General features: G+C 37.6%; 1 protein-coding gene across 3 annotated transcripts in view; it reads right to left on the minus strand.

The window, feature by feature from the left end:
• Nucleotides 1-217: 217 nt before the first annotated feature.
• LOC103008684 (monocarboxylate transporter 1-like) overlaps nt 218-23,462 on the minus strand; it is a 35,022-nt gene continuing 11,777 nt past the window's right edge. Inside the window, exons 1-5 of one of the 3 annotated variants that reach the window (XM_057536217.1) lie at nt 16,602-16,789; nt 11,154-11,414; nt 9,981-10,124; nt 5,735-6,601; nt 218-2,241 (exon numbers count right to left, since the gene is read on the minus strand). In XM_057536217.1, the coding sequence (XP_057392200.1) occupies nt 1,988-2,241; nt 5,735-6,601; nt 9,981-10,124; nt 11,154-11,370 (1,482 nt within the window). In that variant the 5' untranslated portion in view covers nt 11,371-11,414; nt 16,602-16,789 and the 3' untranslated portion in view covers nt 218-1,987. Of the gene's footprint in view, nt 2,242-5,734; nt 6,602-9,980; nt 10,125-10,669; nt 10,696-11,153; nt 11,415-16,601; nt 16,790-23,462 lie in introns of those variants that run through there. The other 2 variants (XM_007169624.3, XM_057536214.1) reach the window with 2 other exon arrangements.

A 23,462-nucleotide genomic window follows, 5' to 3' on the forward strand; every position in this document is an offset into this window, starting at 1 on the left:
CAAGGCACCTAAATATTTTTAAGACTGTTAAATGTCAGGATTAAAAAATAAACCTTCTCGGGAATTCCCTGGCAGTCCAATGGTTAGGACTCCACACTTCTACTGCAGCGGACACGGGTTCAATCCCTGGTCAGGGAACTAAGATCCCACATGCCACGCAGCACAGCCCCCCCCCACCCCAAAACCTTCTCTAAAAATATACGGAGGACAGCACATGGAAAAATGGTCAACATCTTTAATGTTCAGGGAAATGTCACACACTACATACCAACTAGAACGGGAAAGTTAAAAAGATCGGCAATGCCAAGTGCTGACAAGGATGTAGAACAGCTAGAATTTTCATACATCGCTAGTGGGATTACCAAATGGTATAGCCACTGAGAAAATAGTTTGATAGTTTCTTACAAAGTTAAACATGCACTTGCCATATGACCCAGCAATTCCAATCCTAGGCATTTACCCAAGAGAAATGAAAGCATATGTCTGCACAGATCTCTATGTGAATGTTTATAGCATCTTTACTTAGAACAAAGCTCAAATGTCCAACTGGTGGATGGATATACAAATTATGGTACATCTATACAAAGAAATACTGCTCAGCAATAAAAAGCAACGAACTACGGAAAAATACAACAACCTGGATGAACCATAAAACATTATGCTATTGTGAAAGAAGCCAGACACAAAAGGCTACTCCCAACTGCTTTTACTCACAACTCTTCTGACACCAAATGTGTGGGTTATTTCCATACCAACAACCATTTTGCCAACTCTCCAGACACCAACTGGGTGTCCTACAATTCAATTCAATTCTGACATAAAGTACCCAGAGTTAGTGTCAGATTCCACAGATTTAAAGGCTCAGTCTCACAAGACTCCCCTCACTTCAGATTCCAGTCTCAAGTCCCAGGTTGCCACCTGTACTTATGACCGACCAGCTATAAATTGGGAGTTCCCATGACTCCTTCATCAAGTTTGATAATTTGCTAGAATGGATCACAGAACTCAGGGAACACTTTGCTTACGTTCACTGATTTATTATAAAGGATACAATTCAGAACAGCCAGATGGAAGAGATGCATAGGGTAAAATATGGTGGGGAGGAGTGGTAGGGAGATTCCATGCCCTCTCTGGGCACACTACTCTCCCAGTACCTCAAAGTATTCACCAGCCAGGAAGCTCTCTGTAGTTTAGGGGGTTTTATTACATAGGCATGATGGATTATATCATTGGACATTAATAATTGAACCCAACTTCCAGCCCCTCTCCCCTTCCCAGAGGTCGGGGATGGGGCTGAAAGTTCCAACCCTCTAATCATGCTTTGGCCTTTCTGGAGATTAGCCCCTATCCTGAAGTTAAGAAAGGGGTCTCCAGCCACCAGTCACCTAATTAGCATGCAAAAGATACTCTTATCACTCCAGAGATGCCAAGGCTTCTAGGAGCTGTATACCAGGAACTGAGGATAAAGACCATATATATACTATTGTGCCATAGTTACATACTATGTGATTCCATTTATTCCATTCTGGAAAAGACAAAACTATACGGGACAGAAATCAGATCAGTGGCTGCCAGGGGCTATAGCTAAGGGGAGGGGATTAACTGCAAAAGAGCAGAAGGGAATTATTTTGGCTGTTTGAAATATTCTATATTAGTGTGGTAGTTATTTGACAAAATACCTGTGTCAAAATTCATTAAACTTTACTCTTATAAAAGGGATTTGTACAGTATTTAGGGTATACCTTAATAAATATGACTTCAAATAAAAGCTATTTCCTTCTGTCACCTTTTGCAAATCCCCTGCCCCTAAAGGACGTGACATATCTATTATGACTGTTGTAAAGGAAGGAAATAAAAATTCTATCAATGAACACCTGGTATGACTTCCACACAAATGTCCACTGTCCACTGTGAGCACCAAGAGTAGAACATGATTCAGTCGAATTTTTCAGTATCTTTGGTCCAAAGCTTCTGTTTATCCCTGACTTCAGCCTGAAAGTTTCTCCTCTTTGGGTCCTCCTAATGTGCCTTTCAGTTCTGGAGATTCCGCAGCTTTAATAACTTCTTTTGGTTCCATCTCTTTACTTTCCGTTTTCTGCTTCGCCTCTGCCTTCTGTTCTTTTGCCTCAAGTTGATAATGGATGCCCATGCCAATGCAGAGATAGATGCCTGAGACAATAAGGATTATGCCACATGCCCAGTATGTATATTTGTAGTCTCCGTATATGTCACTGAGACGACCTAAGGATGTCCAAAAAAAAAAAAAAGTTATGTGGGTAAGCAATTATACCCTTTCCCAAATAAAGCTTAAGGATCCACTCAAAGAGCTCATAAATGACAAATTAGTCTAAATAGAAACTGCTCAAAATTATTTGATCTTTTGTTTATGATGTCAACTGATTTTGGATGGCCCTGCGTAGTCTGTTAACTTTAGCAACTTGAAAGTAATTAAATCTTGGCAAATTTGAATTGGGGAAGTCCTAGAGATCACCTAGAGTCAATCCTCTCAATATTCAATGGAAAAATTTGTTGCTCAAAAGAGGTTTAGTAGTCTTGCCCAAGGCCATAGAGCTAATTCCAGTCTCCCAGGCCAATGCACTTTCTCTGACATCAGCATTTCCCAAAGGGCGTTCCTATGAACACTCATCCTCTGCTAACATTAACAACAGCAACACCTTTCCACCATTCTAAGTGCTTAATCCTCACAACAGGAAGGTTCTATCATCATTCCCATTGTATAACAGAAAAACTGAAGTACAGAAACCTTAAGTAACTTGTCCAAGGTCACAAAGCTTGTAAATGAAACAGGTTGGCTTTCAATCCAGCAAGTCTGACTCTGAGGTCTGCACCATAACTTCTGTTCTACAGGATACTCCCTAATGTTTCCAAAGTCAAGTAAGTTTGGAAATGACACATAGTCTTTTCTATTAAAGGCTTTATGAGGTAAAGAAACTTATTTATGAGGTAAAGAAACTTATTTACTTTGGTGTTCCCAATCTTTTTTTGGCCATGAAATCCTTGTAATAATAAAATTTATTAGTATCTCAAACTAGTATTAAGAAATAAACTTTGGAGGGACTTCCCTGGTGGTCCAGTGGTTAAGAATCCACCTTCCAATGCAGGGGATGCGGGTTTGATCCCTGGTGAGGGAACTAAGATCCCACATGCCGCAGGGCAACTACGTGTGCGCGCCACAACTACTGAGCCTGCGCTCTAGAGCCCGCGAGCCACAACTAGAGGGCCCGCGTGCTGCAACCACTGAGCCCATGTGCTCTGGAGCCCATGCCACACAACTAGGGCGCCCAAGCACCACAATGAAGATCCCGCATGTCGCAACTAAGACCCAATGCAGCCAAATAAATAAATAAAAGAAATAAACTTTGGAAAATACTACCCATATAAAGGACATAATAACCAATTCAAATATGACTCCATATGGTTTTCCAATGCAGGGCATCACGCATTCAGCAATACTTACTGATTCTCTAAATATACACACGGCCCTGGGTCTGCTAGGTCCTGAGTTAAGGGTGAGCAAAGGAGGTAACGTCCACAGTTCAGTGGAGAAGAGAAATGTTAATCCAATAACTACACAGACTGTGACAAGTGCTACAAGGAAGGTTTGAAGGCAGAAAATAGGGGTTTTAGACCAGCAAGTAGGGTCAGAAAGACTTTTCTTTTTTCTTTTTTTAAAATTAGAAAAAAATTTTATTTTTGGCTGTGTTGGGTCTTTGTTGCTGTGCGCGGGCTTTCTCCTGTTGCGGCGAGCGGGGGCTACTCTTGCCTGCAGTGCTTGGGCTTCTCATTGCGGTGGCTTCTCTTGTTGCAGAGCATGAGCTCTAGGCGTGTGGGCTTCATTAGTTGCGGCACGCGGGCTCAGTAGTTGTGACGCACAGGCTTAGTTGCTCCGTGGCACGTGGGATCTTCCTGGACCAGGGCCCAGACCTGTCCCCTGCATCGGAAGGCGGATTTGTAACCACTGCGCCACCAGGGAAGCCCAGGAAGGCTTTTCTTAAAGTGTAAACTTAGCCAAGACTTACAGGAGGATAGGAGTTATCAAGGAGAAGGGAGATGGGAAAAGGCTCAGGGCAGACAACAGCCAGTGCAAAGGCAGGTGGTAGGAGGAAGCACAGGGTGTGAGAGGAGCACAGAGAGCAAACTGAGTGGTGGGAAATGAGGCTGGAGACACAGGTGGGCCAGGCCATGCAGGACCTAATAGGCCACAACAGGGAATTTGATCTTCACCCTGAGAACGTGGGAAGCAACTGGAGTGTTCTAAGAGACGAAGAACAGCTAGAGTGGATATGGGTAAAGTTAGAAGGCTACTGATAGAAGATAGGATATTTGGATAAGAGTGGTAGTTGTGATGGAGAGAAAACAGGCAGATTAGAAAGAGATTTAGGAAGCGAGAACGGACAGGATTTGGACTCTCCTTGGGTGTATATAGGGAGGAGAGAGGGTGGACAGGTCAGTAGTGATCTTCTGTTATGTATCCCTCCTTACTTTATAGTGCATAATCTCAAAAGCATGAGTCACATCCAGAAGTCCAAATTATTGTTGTATTTTATATTAATAATAATTTTAAAATGTAAACCATTTAGCATTTTTTTAACATCTTTATTGGAGTATAATTGCTTTACAGTGTTGTGTTAGTTTCTGCTGTATAACAAAGTGAATCAGCTATATGCATACGTATATCCCCATATCCCCTCCCTCTTTCATCTCCCTCCCACCGTCCCTATCCCACCCCTCTAGGTGGTCGCAAAGCACCAAGCTGATCTCCCTGTGCTATGCAGCTGCTTCCCACTAGCTATCTATTTTACATTTGATAGTGTATATATGTCAATGCTACTCTCTCACTTCGTCCCAACTTACCCTTCCGCCTCCCTGTGTCCTCAAGTCCATTCTCTACGTCTGTGTCTTTATTCCTGTCCTGCCCCTAGGTTCTTCAGAACCATTTTTTTTTTTTTTTAGATTCCATATATATGCGTTAGCATACAGTATTTGTTTTTCTCTTTCTGACTTACTTCACTCTGTATGACAGACTCTAGGTCCATCCACCTCACTACAAATAACTCAATTTCATTTCTTTTTATGGCTGAGTAATATTCCATTGTATATATGTGCCACATCTTCTCTATCCATTCACCATTTAGCATTCTTAAGAGAATAATACATCAAGTTTTATGGTCACTTACTAGCTGCGTGATCTTGGGCAAATTATTTCACTTTTAGAAGCCTCTATTTATTTATTTATAAAGTGGGAACAATAATTGTCCTGCATCACAGACTTGTAACATATGACAGAATATAGCAAACGACTAGGACAGTCCCTGGTATACTGTGAGCCCTCACCTGGTACCTATTGTTATTATTTTAAATATTACTGCTGAGATAAATTCCACAATTAAAAAGAAATCACCAACAGTATGTTAAAGGTGGTTATATATTTTTCTACAATAAACATGTTAGGTTTTTTATCAGGAAAAATTATTATACATACTTAAGTGTGTAATAGTTTTTTATTCCTCTTTCAGCTTGATGATTCACTTTAATTCAGTTCTATTAAGTATTTGAGCAATTACGCTGTACCAAGCATTGTGCCAGCACTGAGGGTACAGAAGCGAAGAAAGACTATCAAGCAGCTCACTGATTTCTGCTTTCTATCACCTTCCTAATCTTCTCTGTCTGTTTTATGTTAATAGAACCATAGAAATAGGGAGACATACTATACCTAAAATCGGTGGCCCCAGGAGAATAGGACAGCATTCCACAATGGTCACCAATCCCACAGCACTGGAGAACCTCTGGGATCCAACGAGGTCCATCAGCGTTTCAAACAATACGGCGCCAAACCACCCAAAAGCAAATCCAAGGAATCCCGCATAAAGACAGAACCCTATATAGCTAGAGGATAAGGGTACTAGCGTATGACACACTCCATTTGCAATAATAGAAGCAGCAAAAAAATACTGAATTCGAGGTCTTATCCACTTTGTGTTGGCTACAAATCCCATAGAAGGTCTGGCTACCATGTCAACAAAAGCCAGAATGGAAAGAAGGAAGGCAGACTTCTCACTAGAGTGATGTTGACTCTTGGCATAATTACTAAGAAAGACTAAAGGTGTAGCCAGCGCAAAAGACATTATCACATTCCCAGAGAGGTACAGCAGAAAGCCTCTGTGTTTGAATAGGGATAAGTCCAGAAGTTTGTTAACTGTTTGAAAAACGGATTGTTTCTCCTTTGGGGGGTTTCTGCCATTAACTTCTGTATTTGCATCACCTGCCCCCTTGTTTGCATCATATTTTCCAGCTTCCTGAAGGGATTCTTTAGACTTCTCTTTCCCTGCAGTGGTTGGCTTGGGCCCTATTGGTCTCATCAGGGCTCCAGCCACACAGCAGTTTAGTAGGATGCCTCCAAGAATTAGGAAGCTTCCTCTCCAGCCAAAGGCAGCAAAAAGAGCCTGGTTGAGGGGGGCCAGGGCGGAGAGGAACACAGGGCTGCCTGCCATGGCCAGTCCATTTGCTAATGGTCGCCTCTTGTAGAAATACTTGCCAATCATGGTCAGAGCTGGATTCAAGTTGAAGGCAAGCCCAAGACCTGGCGAGAGGGGAAAAAAGAATCACATACTCCAATAAATGTCAGAAACATATTTGGAATTAATTAACTAGGCAAAGAAATGAAGTGGAAAGAGGTCAAAATCATGAGAGGCTATTATAACTAGTAGGTCATTAAGTGGACTGTTATCAAATAAATACAGACATAAAGTCTCTTTATGCAGCAAATACTAGATCTATAATATAAAAAATGTATATATATGTGTATATATATGTATATATTTTTTGGCCGCACCATGTGGCATGCAGGATCTTAGTTCCCCAACCAGGGATCGAACCCAGGCCCCTTGCAGTGGAAGTACAGAGTCTTAACCCTGGACCACCAGGACGTCCCTAAAAAATGTATATTTTAAAAAATAATTCTTTTTCCTTTAGCAACAAAAAGAACAATAAATGTAAGATCCTTTGTCTAATTTCATAATTTTAGCTTTCCTGAGGAATAGGGAATTGAAAGCAAAAAGGAGAGAAGATAAATCTTATAAATTCAGAAAGCAAGATAGGAGAAGGGGCAGAAGGAAGGGAAACAAGAGAGAGGGAGGGGGAGGGAGAGAGAGAGAAAATGTTTTTGGATAGTAAAACACAACATTGTCAAGATGCTAACACTACCTTAGTAAATCCATTAATTTAATGAAATTTCTATGAAAATTTCAATGTGTTTTATTTTTCAAATGAGGTAAAATGACTCTAAAATACACCCGAAGAACAAATGCATTAGAAATATTGGAAAAGGATAAATAATTGGTGGGCCTACCCTAACAGATATATAACTATATTGTACAGCTATGGTAATTAGAATAGTGTGGCACTTATTCAAAATTAGAAAAACTGATTACTAAAAGTGGGCAGAAAGTCCAGAAACAGAACCAAAAGATACATTTAAATTAATAGGGAAAGAATGGATTTTCCAGCTAATGGGGCTGGCACAGTAACTATCCCAATAACCTCTTAAATGGTCTCCCAATCTTGCTTCCCTACTAGGTAAACCAGGTTAGGATGCTTGCCCATTTCAATCTCTCTAATGACTGCCCATCCATAACTTTTCACTCTGGATTAAGAGGTCCCATGATTTGGCACTAACCTACCTCCCTGCCCTCATCTCAGTCTATTCTTACTTGTGCTACGTGTAACTGTTCTTCTAGATTTTCACAAAGCCTTCTCCTAGTTTTCATTCAGATCTCAACTTAAAATCACCACCTCTGAGAAGCCTTCCCTTTAGGGACAGTTCAATCCTTCTCTATCAACATTCTGTTTTAAGTCTTTGCAAAGCAGTTATTACTACCCAATATTTTTCTTATTTATTCATTTATTTGTTGGTCTGCTTATTGTCTGCTTCCCTCCACTAAATAGTGGGAATCTTGCCTGTCATGTTGGCTCTCCCCACAGAGCTTGGACCAGTGCCTGGCATATAGTTAGGGACTCAATAAATATTTCTTTTTTTTTTTTTTTTTAAATTTTTTTTTTAAAATTATTTATTTATTTATGGCTGTGTTGGGTCTTCGTTTCTGTGCGAGGGCTTTCTCTAGTTGTGGCAAGCGGGGGCCACTCTTCATCGCGGTGCGCGGGCCTCTCACTATCGTGGCCTCTCTTGTTGCGGAGCACAGGCTCCAGATGCGCAGGCTCAGTAATTGTGGCTCACGGGCCTAGTTGCTCCGTGGCATGTGGGATCCTCCCAGACCAGGGCTCGAACCCGTGTCCCCTGCATTAGCAGGCGGATTCTCAACCACTGCGCCACCAGGGAAGCCCCAATAAATATTTCTTGAGTGAATTAATAAATGAAATAATGAACAGGCTGAATAATCACATGGGAACAAATAAAGTTCTATTCCTTCCTTATGTTATTCAAATAATCCAGATGAGTTAAAATAGTTAAATGTTTAAAAATTTAATTAATATAGTAAAAGTATAGATCCAAAAAGATAATACCCATTATTGGCATTATCTCAGGTCCTGCAGGTGGGACTGTAAATTATTATAACATTTCCAAAAGAGTATTTGGGCAATGGTATCAAAACCCTTTTTCCCCAGTAATTGCTCTTCTACAAATTTATCCAAAGGAAATTATCATTTTCACAAAGATGTATACAGAAGCACTATCATGCAAATACTGTTTATTAAGAGTGAAAATATAAACAATCTAAATGTCCTTCAATTAGAGGATGGTGAAATAAATTATGGTATATCCATCTATCCCATGAAAAAATAATCGCTGCTAAAGTATATTTACTGAGATGGAGAAACTATGTATAATACATAATGTATTATTAAGTGAAAAAATTGGTTACAAACATTATACATAATCTCATCCCTTTAAAAAATTTTTTTAACTTTATTGGAGTATAGTTGATTTACAGTGCTGTGTTAGTTTCAGGTATACAGCAAAGTGATTCAGTCATACATATACATACATTCATTCTCCTTTAGTTTCTTTTCTCTTATAGGTTATCACAGAATATTGAGTATAGAGTTCCCTGTGCTATAAGTAGGTACTCGTTGGTTATCTATCTTATATATAGTAGTGTGTGTATGTTCATCCCAAGCTCCTGATTTATACCACCCCCACTTTTCCCCTTTGGTAACCATAAGTTTGTTTTCGATATCTGTAAGTCTGTTTCTGTTTAGTAAATAACTTCATTTGTATCATTTTAAAAAATTAGATTCCACATATGAGTGATATCATATGATATTTGTCTTTCTCTGTTTGACTTCACTAATCTCATCCCTTTTTGTTCTAAAAATTCTATGTGTGCATAGAAAAATGAGTGGATATGGCATCAAAATATTAATGGTAGTTTTCTCTGAAATGTAGAGCTATGGGTGTTGATTGTATTTATATTCAGCAATTTTATTTTCTTAATTTAGTTATTAGAAAGGGGGGTTTCCTCATGCATGCCCTTTATCCCTTGAAAATGTATCTGTCTTTTCTACCAGAAACTGCTTTATATCTGACATTCTCTCTTTCTCTAATTTGAGCCAATTCCTTCTTGGGTAGAATGGGAAATGAGAGGGAATAGCTAATGACCTCCCTTTCAACAACTTTTTACCTATCACCACTATCTTCTTTCTTAAGACAAAAAAAGAAAGAAAAGAAAAGAAAGAAAGAGAGGGAGGGAGGGAAGAAAGAAAGGACAAAAGGAAAGAAGCTCTTTCAATTTATTCATTCAATAAAAATAATCACCCATTAAGTGCCAGAACTTTTTTTAAAGACTTGCTTTTTTTAAATTAACATATCAACAGCTCTAAAAAATAGTGACCTAGTAATTTTTCTAACAAAGAACTTTCATTTTTCAAAAGAATTGGCAAATTAATGCTATAAATAGTCCACACAAAAATTAATGCTTGAAAATACATTAGTAGCAACTCACCTGCGATGACTCCGACACACAAGTAAAGTTCCTGCACAGTGGTACAGAAAGAAGCCGCAATCAAGCCACAGCCTGACAAGCAGCCGCCAACAATCATAACTGGACGACTGCCATATTTATTCACCAGGATACTGCTGATAGGACCTAGGAGAGAACAAACAGCTTAGTCATATAGAGGAGAAGCCCAGCCCTCACATCCACACCTGCATATGACATTACCAACATGACAGGATGCCACCCCAGAAAATAAACAGATAAAACAGAAGACAGTGGTAAGGAATATTACTTTCTATCTTTATTTCAGAGTCACAGGTTTGTGTAATGGAATACATATAGTATTGATTGTACATTTTCTGTATACCTAGGACATATTAGATGGGTTTTAACTAAAGTATGCAAGACCATAATCTAATTATTTTAAGGCAGAAGAGGCTGCAAATACCCTGATTATAAGTGTTTACAGGATTCTTCATGTATCTAGGATATTATCCACATATATGTAGCAAGTTTGCTCTGTTTTAAATTTTTAGATGGTCATCTAGAGCAAACACACATGAACGATGAGATTTATGAGCAAGTCTGATCAAACTTCTGACTTAAGGGCATATTTACAAACTAGCTAAAATGTATTGTTTCTCACAGAAAACAACAACACAACCAAAACAGAACTACAAAACAAGAATGCCTACCATCACCACTTTTCTTCAACATTATACTGGAGGTCCGAGCCAGCAGTAAGACAGGGGGGAAAAAGGAGTAAGGAAATGAAGAAACCAAACTATCAGTATTTGCAGAAGATTTGTCTATCAAAAATTTTTGACAAAAAATCTACCAATAAACTATTGGAAATAACAAGAGTTTAGCAAGCTTACAGGATATATGATTAAAATACAAACATCAATTACCTTTCTATACCCAGCAGCCAATACAAAACACATTTTTAAAGAAAGTTATCCTTTATAATGACACCATTTTATAAGTGACCTAACAGAGCACACAGCTGCTATGTAGATTTTATTGTTAAAGACAATGAAAAACATGACTCTAATCACATAACTCCAAGAACTAACATTTCAAATATCTCACTGATAAAGGCATCAAGAACAAAAAGCACTTACTACAGAGCTTTTGTCTACCCATTGAAAGTTAAAAGAGCAGGTCATGAGTACTTACCTCCACCATACATGACAGCAAACGCGATGGAAGATAACCATGACACTTCGCTGGTGCTGGCTTTAAATATTTCTTCAATTTCTTTGTAAAATACAGTAATAGATTTGCCAAACGCACAAGAGAAGCCAATGGAAATGAAAGCTCCAACAACCACTGCCCACCCCCAGCCTCCATCTGGGGGCGTGTATCCAACTGGACCTCCGTTTGATGGTGGCATTGTAAGTGAAGATGAATTCTAAAATGCAGTTCAAATCCAAATATCTAAAGGGTATGAAATTAAAATAGTACATAACAAGTAGGTCAATAACAAAGCACCCCCATAAAATCCCTTACATTTATTAAATAAATAAATAAAGGCATATCGCAATTTTCTAAATAAAAGGCGATTTCAAACATTAGATTCTCATTTAACGGGCTGGAAAGTTAGCTCAGTAAAGTTGGGTTTTCGTCTAGCTGCTTAGATTTAAGGTATTTTTTTGCTAATATGTGACTAGAAAGATTCCTAAACGATGGCTGACCAATACTGTTTAAACATGCAAAATGAACCCTGATATCAGAGACTAGTAGTTTTAAACCAAAGATTTCCCCTTTTCTTCTTAAGCCCCAGCATTAGTGAAAAACATAGTTAGAAAATGAAATACAATGTGATTATGAATTACTAGCAGGTGGGAGAAGTTGAGAGCTAAAAGGTTTACCAGTCTACTTTAGAGAAATTAAGTTCTCCTTTGATTTACTTAAACCAGCTTCTATTTTATGTCAAAATAAACCTTCCAACAATATGTTATCATACTCATTCTGGCCACCCTAACATTACCTGGAGTAATGTAGTACAGTATTAATACTGTACAGGTCAACAATGACAATAATATATTTTACTATTCCTTATTCTTTAATACAAATCCTACCTTCCTATCCATAGAAATCAACTTTAAAATAGCTCACCTTCTAACTAATCTAAACACTTCAAATATAATTTAGAAAGTGATCCTGTAGTGATTTAAAAAAAAAACAACTCTTAGGAAGAGTTCTGCTTAAGAAGCTAAAAGACTAGGTTTTTTAAATAAAACTTTTATAGAAGTAAAGTTTCTAAAAGCTTTATAAAATTATAAAATTCCCAGGGTTTGCACAACTTTTGTTAGACTTATTCCAAGGTAGCTTTCATTACTCTTGTAGATGGTAATTTAAAAAAATCATTTTCTGTTAGTTGCTGGTGTATAAAGACAATTTATTTGTTTAAATAATAGCTTTACTGAGATATAATTCACATATCATAAAATTCATCCTTTTAAAGTTTGTATTTCAGTGGTTTTCAGTATATTCACAAAACTGTATAACTATCATCACTAATATCAGAACATTTTCATCACCCCAGAAAGAAATCCTGTACCCATTAGCAATTAATTTTATTCCTGAATATTATTTTTGATGATATTATAAATTGAACTGTTTTCTTAATTTTACTTTTGGATTTTTCATTGCTCATGTCTAGAAATACAATTGATTTTTGTACGTTAATTTTTTTAAAGTATTTAATTAATTAATTAATTAATTAATTAATTGTTTTTGGCTGTGTTGGGTCTTCATTGTTGCATGCGGGCTTTCTCTAGTTGCGGTGAGCAGGGGCTACTCTTTGTTGCAGTGCACGGGCTTCTCATTGCGGTGGCTTCTCTTGCTGCTGAGCATAGGCTCTAGGCACGTGAGCTTCAGTAGTTGTGGTGCGTGGACTCTAGTTGTGGCTCATGGGCTCTAGAGTGCAGGCTCAGTAGTTGTGGTGCACGGGCTCAGTTTTTCCATGGCACATGGGATCTTCCCAGACCCAGGGCTCAAACCTGTGTCCCCTGTATTGGCAGGCAGATTCTTAACCACTGCGCCACCAGGGAAGTCCCTGTATGTTAATTTTGCAGCCTGCAAATTTGCTGAACTCATTTATCAGTTCTAATAGACTTATGTATATATATGTATATATGTGTGTGGATTCCTTAGGATCTTCTATTTACAAAATCATGTCATCTGTGATAGTTTTACATCTTCCTTTCATTGCCTAATTTCCTTGGGTAAAACCTCCAGTACATGTGGTGAAAGTGGACATCCTTGTCTTAGTTCTGACCTTACAGGGAAGTTTTCAGCATTTTACCATTAAGTATGATGTTACCTGTGGGTTTTTGTAGATGCCCTTTATTAAGTTTGAGAAGCTTCCTTCTATTCCTAGCTGTTGAGTATTTTTATCGTGAAGGATATTGGATTGTAGCAAATTGTTTATGTGTCTATGAAGATGATCTTGTGGTTTGGGGCCTTTATTCTATTAATATGGTATGGTTTGACTGATTTTTATATGTTGAACCATTTATGAATTCCTTCACTCCTGAGGTAAGTCCCAGTTTGTCATGATATATTACCCATTTTATGTTGTTGGATTCTGTTTGCTCATATTTTGTTGAGGATTTTTACGTCCATATTTACCAGGGATAATGGTTTGCAGTTTTCTTCTCTTGTGATGTCTGTCTGGTTTTGGTAACAGGGTAATACTGGCTTCAAAGAACAAGCTGGGAAGTGTTCCCTCCTCTTTTGTTTTTTGGAAGAACTTGTAAAAGAGTGGTGTTAGTTCTTTAAATGTTTCATAGAATTCACCAGTGAAGCCATCTGGGCTTCAGGTTTTCTTTATGGGGTAGTTTTTTGATGATTATGTCAATCTTTGTCTATATCTTCTTGAGTCATTTGATAGTTTGTGCCTTTCTAGAAATATGTTCATTTCATTTAGGTTATCTAATTTGTTGGTCTGCAATTGTTCATAGTATTCCTTTGTAATCCCTTTTTATTTCTATAAGGTTAGTAGTGATACATGAAGAGTTTAACCAACAGTACAATTAGAGGGAACAGGCCCCACAAAATTGACCTCACTTCTAACACCAATTGCAAATTTAGGCAGCGGGGGTCAGGGGGTGCGGAGGGGGGTGGTTTCCAAAACAGTTTTAGCAATTCAACAGGACTCACAGAATTCACTGAAAGCTATTATATTCACGATTTATTACAGGGAAAGGACACAGGTTGAAATTAGCCACAGGAAGAGATGCACAGAGTTTGGGAGAGGTTCAAGTGTGGAGCTTTTGATCATACTCTTTCCATGGGGTCATGGATAGCATTACCTTCTCCCACTTACAATGTGTGACAATATAGAGTACCACCAACCAGGGAAACTCACCTAAGCTTTTGGTGTCTAGAATTTAGTAGGGCTTGATCACATACTGCTCACGTGAGTGCTGACCTTTAGTCTCCAGCCCTTACTAGAGCCCTTACCAGGGGCTAATACTTTAGTCTCCAGTTCTTTTGGAGATTGGAAATAAGACAATATAGCTAAAGTGCCCAGCAAACAAAGACAGTCCTATCAGGCAGGACTTTTCAGAGGACTAGACATCATATCCCAGTAGCCAAGGACAAAGGCCAAACCTCTCTATTGGTAAGGTTAATTCTTCACTATACATAATGTATCCTCTTCCAGTTCTGATTTTAGTAATTTGAGTTCTCTATCTCTTTTCTTGGTTAGTCTAGCTAAAAGTTTGTCAAATTTATTGATTTTTTCAAAGAACCAAACTTTTGGTTTTATTGATTTTCTCTATTGTTTTTGTACTTTCTAGTTCATTTATTTCTGTTCTAATCTTCGTTATTTCCTTCCCTCTATTAACTTTGCATTTAATTTACCCTTTTTTTCTTGTTACTTATGGTAAAAGTTTCAGTTATTATTATTATTTTTTTAGAGACTTCTTCCCAACAGGATGGAAATTAAATTAAATTAAATTTTATTTTAATTTATTTATTTTTGGTTGTGCTGGGTCTTCGTTGCTGTATGTGGGCCTTCTCTAGTTGCATTGAGCGGGGGCTACTCTTCGTTGTGGTGCATGGGCTTCTCATCGTGGTGGCTTCTCTTGTTGCGGAACACAGGCTGTAGGCATGCGGGCTTCAGTAGTTGTGGCACGTGTGCTCAGTAGTTGTGGCATGTGGGCTCTAGAGAGCAGGCTCAGTAGTTGTAGCGCACGGGCTTAGTTGCTCCGCAGAATGTGGGATCTTCCCGGACCAGGGATCAAACCTATGTCCCCTGCATTGGCAGGTGGATTCTTAACCACTGTGCCACCAGAGAAGTCCCAAAAGTTTCAGTTATTGATTTGAGATTTTTATCTTTTTAAATATAGATGTATACAGCTATAAATTTCCTGCTAGGCATTGTTTTAGCTGTATTCCAGAAATTTTGGTATTTTGTAATTTGTTTTCATTCATCTCAGTGTGTTTTCTAATTTCCTTTATAATTTATTCTTTGAACCATTGGTTATTTAGGAATGTGTTGTTAATTTCCACATATTTGCTCATTTGCCAAATTTTCTTTTGTTGTTCATTTCTGATTTTACTTCATTATGATCAGAGAACATACTCAGTCCTTTCAAATGTACTGAGACTTGTTTTATGGCCTAATAGATGGTCTATCCTGGAAAATGTTCCTTGTGTACTTGAGAAGAATGTGTATTCTGCTGTTGTTGGGTAAAATGTTCTATGGATGTTTGTTAGATTTATTTGGTTTATACTTGGTACATACTTGGTTGTTCAAGTCTTCTATTTCCTGGTTGATTTTCTGCCTAGTTATTTTATTGAAGTTCTGTTGAAATCTTCAACTATTGTTATTGAATTGCCTATTTCTCTCTTTATTTCCGTCAGTTTTGGCTTCATCTATTTTGGGGCTCTGTGGTTAGGTGTATATATGTTTATAATTGTTATGTCTTCATAATGGATTGACCTTTTATCATTATAAAATGTCTGTGTCTAAAAACAATTTTGTCTTAAAGTCTATTTGGCCTAGGTTTCTTTGGTTACTGTCTGCATGGCATATATTTTTTTTTCATCTGTATACTCTAAAGCAGTTTGTGTCTTTGAATCTATAATGTGCCTCTTATAGACAGCATAGGGTTGGATCCAATTTGCCAGTCACTGCTTTTTGATTGAAGTGTTTAATCTATTTACATTTAATTTAATTACTGATAAGGTAGGACTTAGGTCTGCTGTTTTACTATTTGTTTTCTCTGTCTTATGTCTTTTTTGTTTTTCTATGTCTCCATCACTGCCTTCTTTTATGTTAAATAGATATTTTTGGTGTGTCCCTTTAATTACCTCGTTGTTTCTTTTACTATGTTTTTTGTTATTTTCTTAGTGGTTGTCCTGTGGATTACAATTAACATCTTCACTTAAAACAGTCTAGTATAGTTTAATACCAATTTAATTGCAATAGTATACAAAAACTTTGCTCCTGTACAGTCTCCCCCTTCACACTATTGTCTTACAAATTACATCTTTATATACTATAAGCCCATTAAAAACTGTATAATTATTGCTTTTAAATCAGGTAGAAGGGAAAAAAAGTGTTTACAAAGAAAAAAATACATTCATACTGTCTTATTGTATATTTACCTATGTAGTTACCTTTACTGGTGTTCTTTATTTTTTCCCATGTGGATTCAAGTTACTGTGTAGTGTCCTTTCAATTCAGCCTGAAGGACACTCTTTGGTATTTCTTGTAGGGAAGGCCTGCCGGCAACAAATTCTCTCAGTTTTTATCTGGGAATGTCTTAATCTCCCCTTCATTTTGAAGGATAATTTTGCTGGATATAGAATTCTGGGTTGACAGTCTTTTTCTTTCAGCACTTTGGGTATTGTCCCATTGCTTTCTGGCTTCTATGGTCTCTAAAGAAAAATCAGCTGTTACTCTTATTGAGTATACTTGGTTTGTGATAAGTTGCTTCTCTCTTGTTGCTTTCAAGATTCTCTCTTTGTCTTTGTCTCTGAGGTTCTATTTATTTTTCATTCATTTTTCTTTTTTTCCCTTAGATTTGATAATCTCAATTGACCTATATTCAGGTTTACTGATACTTCTGCCAGCTCAAGTCTGCTTTTGAGCCCCTCTTACAAATTTTTCATTCAGTTATTGTACTTTTCAGCTCCAGAATTTCTATTTGTCTCTTTTTTTTTTTTGGTAATAACTATCTCTTATAAATATTCTCTATTTGGTGAGACACTGTTCTCATAATTTCTTTTAGTTCTTTAGACATGGTTTTCTTTAATTTTTTGAAAAAATTTATAATACCTAAATTAAAGCCTTTGTCTAGTAAGTCCAATGTCTAGGCTTCCTTGGGGATAGTTTCTATTAAATGACTTTTCTCTCTGTGTATAGACCATACTTTCCAGTTTCTTTGTGTGTCACATAGTTTGTTGTTTTTGTTGTTGTTGTTGAAAACTGGACATTTAAAATAATATGATGTGGCTGCACCCCAATGTTCACTGCAGCACTATTTACAATAGCCAGGACATGGAAGCAACCTAAATGTCCATCAACAGAGGAATGGATAAAGAAGATGTGGTACATATATGCAATGGAATATTACTCAGTCATAAGAAGGAACGAAATTGGGTCATTTGTAGAGACGTGGATGGACGTAGAGACTGTCATACAGAGTAAGTCAGAAGAGAAAAACAAATATCATATATTAACACATATATGTGGAATCTAGAAAAATGGTATCGATGATCTTATTTGCAAAACAGAAATAGAGACACAGACATAGAGAACAAATGTATGGACACCAAGGGAGGAAGCGGGGGTGGGATGAATTGGGAGATTGGGATTGACATATATACACTATTGAAACTATGTATAAAATAGGTAACTCATGAAAACCTACTGTATAGCTCAGGGAACTCTACTCAGTGCTCTGTGGTGACCTAAAAGGGAAGGAAATCCAAAAAGGAGCGGATATATGTATACGCATAGCTGATTCACTTTGCTGTACAGTAGAAACTAACACAACATTGTAAAGCAACTATACTCCAATAAAAATAAATTTAAAAAAATAAAATAATACGATGTGGCAACTGTGGAAATCAGATTCCCTCCCTCCCCAGGGCTAGTTGTTATTGCTATTGGTTGTTCATGTTGATACTACTCCTATTGCCTTTTGTTTGTTTAATGAATTTCCTAAATAAATTCTGTGAAGTTTGTATTTTTTGTCATATGTGGCTATTGAAATCTTGCTTGGTTAGCTTAGTGATCAGCCAATGATTGGACAAAAATTTCCTTAAAATGCCTTGAATCAGTATATCTCCCAGGCTTCACCAAAGGGTATTATGTGTATGTTCAGGCATGCTTTCAATTTTCCAGCAGGCAGCTTACACTTCTGCCTTAGCTTTCAATTCCTGCTTGTATAGAGCTTCAAGTTCAGTCAGAGGAGGGAGATTCAGGTCTTCTCAGGTATTTCCTGAGCATGGACACAGTGTGCACATGTGCATGACCTTCTAGCATCCTGGGAATATGTCAGAGCTTTTCAAAGCCCTCTATGGACATCTCACTTCCTAGCTTTTGCTTTGAAGTGTTTGGTCAGCTTTTTGTTTGCCCCAATTGTTTTTCCAACTCAGGCAGCTGAGATTTCAAATAATTGCCCCGATTGTTTTCAACAAATGTCCTGGGGAAAAAGCTGCTTGCACTGAGCAAGCTCTGAATCAGGTCAAAGAAAGACAAGCCCTGTGAGTGGGGGTTTCGAGGAAACTGTCAGACATGTTGAATAATGATAATTCTCTAAGAATGAGGCTTTTTTGAAGGTTCCAAACCATTCTGCCCCCACCAGTGGTTACTACACTGCTGATTTTCATGGCTCCTATGATTGTGAGGTTTTTTGTTTCAATTCTACTAGAGTTGGGGAGATGAGAACTGGAATAGATCATGTTAAAACACCACAAATCAGACTTTCCTGGTGGCGCAGTGGTTAAGAATCTGCCTGCCAATGCAGGGGACACGGGTTCGAGCCCTGGTCCAGGAAGATCCCACATGCTATGGGGCAACTAAGCCCGTGCACCACAACTACTGAGCCTGCACTCTATAGAGTCCTTGAGCCACAACTACTGAGCCCACGTGCCTAGAGCCCATGCTCTGCAACGAAAAGTAGCCCCTGCTCACCGCAGCTAGAGAAAGCCCGTGAGCAGCAACAAAGACCCAATGTGCGGGCTTCCCTGGTGGCGCAGTGGTTGAGAATCTGCCTGCTAATGCAGGGGACACGGGTTCGAGCCCTGGTCTGGGAAGATCCCACATGCCACGGAGCAGCTGGGCCCGTGAGCCACAATTGCTGAGCCTGCGCGTCTGGAGCCTGTGCCCCGCGACGGGAGGGGCCGCGATAGAGAAAGGCCCGCGCACCGCGATGAAGAGCGGTCCCCGCACCGCGATGAAGAGTGGCCCCCGCTTGCCGCAACTGGAGAAAGCCCTCGCACGAACCGAAGACCCAACACAGCCAAAAATAAATAAATAAATAAATAAATAAATAAGAAAATCCTTTAAAAAAAAAAAAAAAAAAGACCCAATGTGCCAAAAATAAAATATAAGTTAATTAATTAATTTAAAAAAAACCCACCACAAATCTTGCTGTTCTGAGATTCAGTTGTTTCTTGAATATATTCTCTTTGGATTATTGCAAGCCTCTGGTTAATTTTGAGTTTTGAAAAGTTGATTATTTTTTTTTAACCAATGTTCTTATTGCTCTTATGAAAGAGCAGAATTTCAGAGGACCTTACTCCACCATTCCAGAAGTACCACTACAATTGATTTTTGTATACAGTAGTCCCCCTTTATCTGCAGTTTTGCTTTCTGCAGTTTCAGTTACCCATGGTCAACTGTGGTCTGAAAATATTAAGTGGAAAATTCCAGAAATAAACAATTTATAAGTTTAAATTGCATGCTGTGCTGAGAAGCATGATAAATCTCACACCATCCCACTCCTTCCTGCCTGGGACGTGCATCATTCCTGTGCCAGCATAGCCACGTTGTATATGCTACCAGCTCATTAGTCACTTAGTAGCTGTCTCAGTTTTCAGATCGATTTTCATGGTATCGCAGTGCTTGTGCTGAAGTAACCCTCATTTTACTTAATAAGTAAAATAATGTATATAGTGTTTCATCATCAAGAAAAGTATTTACTCCAAAGTTTGGCAGATACATTATCAGATTTAGGAAGTTTTATTCTTAGTTCATTAAGAATTTATTTTAAATCCATTGACCATTGAATTCAGGTTTTGTTTTTTGTTTTTTTTTTCATAATACCTTCACAAGGCATTTCTTCTTTCATCTGTACAAGTAGTGAGTAACATTTATAGATCTTTTACATGTTAAACCACCCTTGAATTCCTAGAATATGCCCAACTTGGTCACAATATACATCTTTTTAATACATTTCTAAGTTAAATTTGTTAATATTTTGTTTGGATTTTTTGAAATGTGTCCATAAAGTATTTGGAAATATAATTTTCCCTTCTCATATTGTCCTTTTCTGATTTCAGCCATAAAGTGACTTAGGAGATGTTCTCTTTTTTCCTCCTCTCAGGGAGAGATTATATAAGACTAGAATGATCTAGTCTTTGTAAGTTTGGTAGAATTTACTGGTAATACTATTTGGGCACTTTATTTTCTTTTTGGAAGATTTCATGTCATCTCCTTCAATTTTCTTAACAATTATAGGTCTATTCATTCCTTCTATTGCATTTTGAGTCTGTCTTTTTAGGGTATTTTTCTATAGCTTCTTCCATTTTGTCAAAGTTTTCAAATTACTGGCATAGAATTTTTATATTTTAATCTCTTTATGGGTATAGGTATAGCCTCTTTATCATTGATATTTGTGCCTTCTTTCCCCCCCTTTAATCTCAGGAATTTATCTATCTTATAAGTTTTCTTCAAAGAACATTTTCACAAGAACCTCTCTATCCTGAACAGGTTTTTCCTCCAATTGCAGGGCTAGGCCCTATACTTGTGCTAGTATATTTAGTTATATCACCCCCTAGATGTTTTCTAATTGTTGAATATATTGTTCAGTGTTTAATACATTGGACCCTTAAAGCTGTCCATTTATCTTTATTTCAAAAATCTGAACATATGGCCAGCATATACTTGATTGATGGTAAAATTTAAATGTTAATAGCATACCCATAAAAAAGAACATTCTCAGTTTTATCTGTATTTTATGATACTTTCCCCTTATTTCATTGATTTCTGTTACTATGTAGTTTTATATACAGTATTTTTACTATTGTTTGTTACAAGTGTTTTAAAAATTTCCATTGTGCCTTCTTCTTTGACCCAGAGTTATTCAGGGGTTTTTAACTCTCCAAAGGAAATCTTTTGTTTGACTTTATTGACTTATACTTAACAACACTGTGGTAAGATGACAAGGTTGGTACAATTCAATTTTTTGATATTTTATAAGACTGGCATTTATGGGCTGGTACATTAATTTTTGAAAATATTTCATGTATGCTTGAAAAGAATATACATTTTCTAGCTGTTGGGTTGAATTATTTATTTGTTGAATCAAACTTTTGTTTTTTCAAATCTTCTAAATCTTTACTAGTTTTCTATTTTCTGCTTCATCTATCAATAACTGAAGAGAAGTATGTTGAAATCTCCTAATGACGATGTGTTTCTCAATTTTTCCATGTTGTTCTTTTGGTAATGCTTATGAACTTAGGTGGTTGATCTTAATCTCTGAGAAACTTGAAGGCCTAAACTGAGGGCACTTTCTTCCAGAAAAAAAATTTGCATCTCCCAGAACCTAGGAATGCTATGGACCTGGATGATTTTAGCCAGGATTCCTGGCTTAATGTGGGAGCTAAGGTTAGTTTTCCTTTGCTGCTGATCCCAGGCTTACCTCCCAATTACTAGCCCAAGTATGCAAGGCATAGCACAAAGTAAATTCAATTCAAATATCTGAGTGACTTCAGTTTACTAAAAGCAATAAAAATTGAAATATGGTTCCTGCTCCCAAAGAATTTATAATTTAGTGGCAGATAACAGAAGCTATTACCATTATAGATACTATTTTTTAATTATCTATTTTGTGCTAGATACTTTCACCAGGCTTATATGACAAGTTTCTTGTGTCCTTGCCTGGACATTAATTTCTTCGTTCATTGTTCAAATTGTTGAAAATGCACTCTCAAGTGCTTTCTTTTTTATCTTCTCTCTGGATTGTCTTCCTTTCTTGCAGGCCATTCACTCCTTTTCAGTTTGATTGTTACTCCATTTCTTCTGCCTATTTTGTTAATCAGGTTGGCAAGTGACCAAAAACTTAACTCAATCTGACTTGACCAAAAAGAAGATGTTTTTGGCTCATGTAACCAAGAAATCTAAGGCAGTGGTTCTGGCTTTAGGCACAGCTTGATACAAGGACCAAATGATCTGGTCAGGGGTATTTCCCTATTTGTGGTTCTACTTTCTTCTGTGTTGATTTCACTTTCAAGTAGGTCCTCAACTCACTGAGGCAAGAAGACTGCCAGTAACTCCAAGCCTACATACTTTCCATAAAATCCCAGCTTCGTTCCAGGCAACAGAAGTCCCAGAATGTTCACTTTGGCAACATAATTAGCTTTAAGTAAATACTTGGTTTGGTCAGGTCTAATCACTGTGTGAGCCTTGACTGGCTGGATCTATTTCATACGCTTAATTCTGAAGCCTGGGGTCCAGTCACAGAACAGATAGACTGGAAAGCCAGAGTTTTTAAATGCTACAAAGGCCTATATAATTTATCCTAACTTCATCTCCTACCTTTGTCCCTCCTGGCTTATACCACTCCTGCTATACTGGCCTTCTTACTATCTTTAAGGATGTCAAGCACACTTGCCCTTCAGGGTTTCTGAATTTACGGTTATCACTGCCTAGAATTTTGTTAACCCAGATATCACTTCAATTAAATCTTTGTTCAAATGTTCCCATATCAGGGAGCCTTTTCTGGATCATCCTAGATCAATCCTAGATCAACCTCCCACTTCCCACTCCTTACCTTGCTTTGTTTTTCTCCATGGTACCTATCTAAAAGAATATATAAAATAACAGCAAATACTCATATAGTGCTTTCTATGCAGCAGGCAATAGATTAAGCACTTTACTTGATTAATTTAATGCTCTAACAACCCTATGAAGTAAGTACTATTACTACTCCCAATTTAGAGTTGAGCAAACAGAGAACAGAAAGGTTAAGGAACTTATTCAGGACATGGCAGAGCTGGGATTCTAACGTAATCAGAATGGCTCCCAAGTTTGTGCTTTTAACTACTAGACCACATTACCTCTTATTGTTGTCAGTCCCTCCACACCAAAAAATAAGCTGCATGAAAACAGGGACTTTTTATAGTGATATATCTCTAGCCATTTGGCATGTAATAATAGATACTCAACAAATATTTGATGAACAAATAAAAGATGCCAATATAGCCAGAGGGAAAATGGATCCTTAAACATGTACT

Source organism: Balaenoptera acutorostrata, chromosome 1, assembly GCF_949987535.1.
Source record: "Balaenoptera acutorostrata chromosome 1, mBalAcu1.1, whole genome shotgun sequence".
In the NCBI taxonomy this organism is placed as follows: Eukaryota; Metazoa; Chordata; class Mammalia; order Artiodactyla; family Balaenopteridae; genus Balaenoptera; species Balaenoptera acutorostrata.